Source organism: Meleagris gallopavo, chromosome Z (assembly GCF_000146605.3).
Source record: "Meleagris gallopavo isolate NT-WF06-2002-E0010 breed Aviagen turkey brand Nicholas breeding stock chromosome Z, Turkey_5.1, whole genome shotgun sequence".
Lineage (NCBI taxonomy): Eukaryota > Metazoa > Chordata > Aves > Galliformes > Phasianidae > Meleagris > Meleagris gallopavo.
In genome coordinates, this window is record NC_015041.2 from 57,188,140 (window position 1) to 57,191,872 (window position 3,733).

Genomic DNA, 3,733 nt, shown 5'->3' on the forward strand with positions numbered 1-3,733 from the left:
GAAAACGAAACAAAAAAAAAAAAACACCCTTTACAATGCAAGAATGTTTTTATTCAAAGCAACACCTCTGTTAATACTGTGTGTTATCTATTACAGAACCACTTCCACCTGAACCACCAAGACACTGAGAAAACAAATTCATCTATTCTCTTTGAAATTCTGCAAGAAATGTCTAAAACTTGGGCATCTATGCTGGACCTGCCCACTGGAAGTTATGTGCCCTCACACCAGCAGTACGATTTATGGACAGTACTACATCTGAACCTGGTAACCTGTCTTGTCAAAAAGATAAGACCTTACACATGCCTGAGGAGTAATGTAACAGACACAGGACACTAAGTGATGGAGGGGTTTTCCTGGCCTATTAAAGGTTAAGAGATAAACCTTTAAGTTATTGTATCTTCAGATAAAATGACCTTTAAGCATTGTTGCCAGATTTTATGTATGGTGAATTAGCAGAGAGGTGCAGCAAAAGCTGCTAATGGCACATGCCTTTATTAATTCAAGGAACATATAGAAAATAGTGAGGTTTCAAACACTGAAAAAAAATCACAATGTCCTTTATAAAATAAATACGCAGCTACAACAAGCAGCAAAAATTCAAATAATTGGATTCTGTTAATCTGTGGGAACATGGACTTAATGCTGCATTTAATTTTGCTAAGTGGGAGGAAGATTAGGCAAGATACAAACAATAGTCTCTGCTCAAATCATAGAAATTTACAAACTTAAGCACAATAGGATAGTTATTAATTACTAGATCAGAATATTTTGATGTATTCAGACTAGAGCTACAAAACAAACTAAAAAACAGTTACTCTCTTAGTGAAGACAAAAATATTTATATTCCATACACACATTTCCAACAGTCTTTAAAAAAAAAAGTGAACTTGCTAGAAAACAAGCATTGTCCTAAGAAATACTGGAAAAAGCTTACTTTAAGGATTTTATTTAACTTTTGAAAGCAGCAAGCCACTCACTGATACAAAACCAATCTCTATCCAGAATCTCTGACAGAAAAGCTGAAACTCATTCTCATCATCTCCGTCACTATCACAGTGGAGCAGCTGTTGGGACCTGCACTTGTTTGCACTCTGTGGTTCCTGCAGAGAAAAGCATTTTAACTAACATCAGAATTTAAGCTTTTCAAATGTAGTATTTCTGTGTCATAATTCGCGGTTTTGAAACAATGCTCCTTCCACACTGCTCTCTCAGTTTCAATGCGTTCTTTCCTGAAATAATTTTGAAGAAAAATCAGAGTGGATAGCAACAACTGCTTAGCATTTGCAAATTTGCTCCTAAAATTTGAGGGAGATCAAAACACTATTTTTAAATCAAAGCTTTCCCTGAAAATCACGAGTATCTACAGCACACTTGGTTCAGTGCCATACTCACAGCATATCAACCGTTTCATGCAGTGTGCAACTTTCTAATATTGAGAAATGTACTGTACTTTCAAAACAAGCACCCTGAAGGACTCTGAAGCAAAAAGTATACTCATATATTTAAGCAAAAGAGAAAAAAAGCTCATAGTCTTCAAAATTTTTAAAGCTCTGATTATTTTCAGTTACCTAAAAAAATCTTACTAGCATCTTTTGCAAAATAGCATGACTGTTCCTTAATACTTTATGTTCCCTCATGATGGACAGTTGGGAGAACTAACAGCACCAGCATGGCTCAATGTGAAATAATTAAGCTGCTGGGAGCCAGATATCCAAGCCTAAATGCATCTGCTGCCTAAAATACAGGCTCCTGGATACCAAAGCACAGTGCCAGCACTCTCCCCACTCAACTCCAAACACCCCTCAGCAGTTTTGATCTGATACATGAATTGCCAAATGATATTAAAGACTAAAGCATGTCAAACTAAAAATAATGGAAAAACTAAGGAAAATATATCTTTCTGCATGCATTTTCCAATCTTTGGCTACATAACTTAAAGAAAATGCATTGTAGCTCCAAATGTTAATTCAAAGGATGTTGATGAAACTCTTGTGTAATTAACTGTTCTTACTCTGTGTAATTCCTCTGCACAAATCACTCTGGTGTCTAAACTATCCCAGCAACAAAAACTCCGAGGGCTTTTTTTCTTTTGTCCCTTAGCAAAAATTGATCTGATTTGTGAAAAGATGAGGTCCAACTTTGGGGTTTTTTGTTTTTTTTTTTCCATTATTACATTTGTGAGGTTAAATAAAAACAAAATTAAGTTGAGGCAGTATTCTTACACTGCCAGCAGTTAAAATGTGTAACACAGAGTTTTCATTAGCATCTGATTAAAATAAATTTGTCTTCCTCTGTTACCAAACAGAAGGCTCACATCTTATTCCTTTATGCCTGGAAGAAGATAAGCATGGGTTTTAAGTAAAAAGAAGCAAAAAATTTTCAAATACTTCTTCATTCTTCTTGTTCTTGATTAGTTTTGGCCACTGTGGGAGCACACCTTAGCCAACACTGGAGTCTACACCAACACACAGACAAGGGTATGTTTTAAAGAATTAACATCTGGAAGAACTGCAACACTCAGGAGCTTTATTCTATGAAACCCATGTGAAAGATGAATGGGAGAAGGGTGTTTTCTGATGGTCTGCCTCACAAATTCAGACGAAGATCAAGAAGAAAACCAGACGGTGCTCTCCTATCTTGTAGCAGCAACCCATTAGTCTATCGCGTTTTTTAGTTAGCACTTACAGAAATATAAACATAACCGATGTTTGACAGAAAGCAAAATGCAGCATGCTGTCAAGAAATTAGTCTGTCTCTGCACTGCTAAACTTAACTACAGACAGTTCCGGCACCCATCGTCGCCGAAGCACAACTTGGGGCTCCACACGAACAGACGCGGGAAGGCGTTATTTTCACACAGTCCTCAGTCAAGCCACATTTTCACAACGCTACCAATAACCGAGAGTACGTAAAGCAGACAGGGCAGCAGGCAGTTCAGACTGACCCGGGGGATCCTCACGATTTGGGCGATAAGTGCTTATGGAAGCGCACCTGGCAGCATGGTGTGACCGGCGGACACAGCGCGGCCAAACCACCTCGGCGCACAGCGCGCGCTGCCTGTCGCCGCAGAAGCGCACAGCTCTCGTTCCGGAAGGAGAGCGCTCAGGACAGGGCGGGCTGCGCGCGTCCGGCACGGCTGCAGGGCGGGCGGGACACGGCGGAGGACGGCCGGGGGAAACGCCCGCTGCGGCCCCGGGGCCGCCGCAGCTCGGCAGCCCGTCCGACACCTGTTGGGCTCTGCGGGGCGCGCCAGGTGCGGCTCCCGCGGATTTCAACGAGAGAACGCGACGGAGATAAGGCGGCAGGTGAGGCGGGAGGAGGCGAGCCGCTCCGCACGCCCTTCCCTCGCGGGTTACGCAACACCCCGCCCGCCCCTATCCCGCCGCTGGTACCTGCTTGTCCAGCGCCGCGTCTTTCGCGCTGCCGGCGGCCGCGCCCTTGGGAGCCGGCGCCCGCTCGCAGCTGCAGCCCTCCAGCATGTAGATCCCGGCGGGCCGGGCGCTCTGCTCACTCTCGAAGTAGAAGAGGACGTTCTGGTAGAGGGCGAACCACTTCTCGTGCCAGCGGTTGGCCTCGGCCGTCCTCTTGCTCAGGTAGCCGCGCTTGGTACCCTCCCTGCGGGCCAGCAGCGCCAGGTACAGGGCGTGCCCCTCATTGTACCGCACGCTCTTCTGCATGGTGCCCCGCAGCGCCTCGCCGCTCACAGCCTGCCCGACATCGGACACCCTCC

At 44.2% G+C, this 3,733-nt stretch overlaps 1 protein-coding gene across 2 annotated transcripts in view; it reads right to left on the reverse strand.

The window, feature by feature from the left end:
* RASGRF2 (Ras protein specific guanine nucleotide releasing factor 2) overlaps positions 1 to 3,727 on the reverse strand; it is a 122,942-nt gene extending 119,215 nt beyond the window's left edge. For both annotated transcript variants that reach the window (XM_010726098.3, XM_010726097.3), the window contains exon 1: positions 3,396 to 3,727. In XM_010726098.3, coding sequence (XP_010724400.1) covers positions 3,396 to 3,680 — 285 coding nt within the window. In that variant the 5' untranslated portion in view covers positions 3,681 to 3,727. The remainder of the gene's footprint in view (positions 1 to 3,395) is intronic.
* Positions 3,728 to 3,733: the final 6 nt, after the last annotated feature.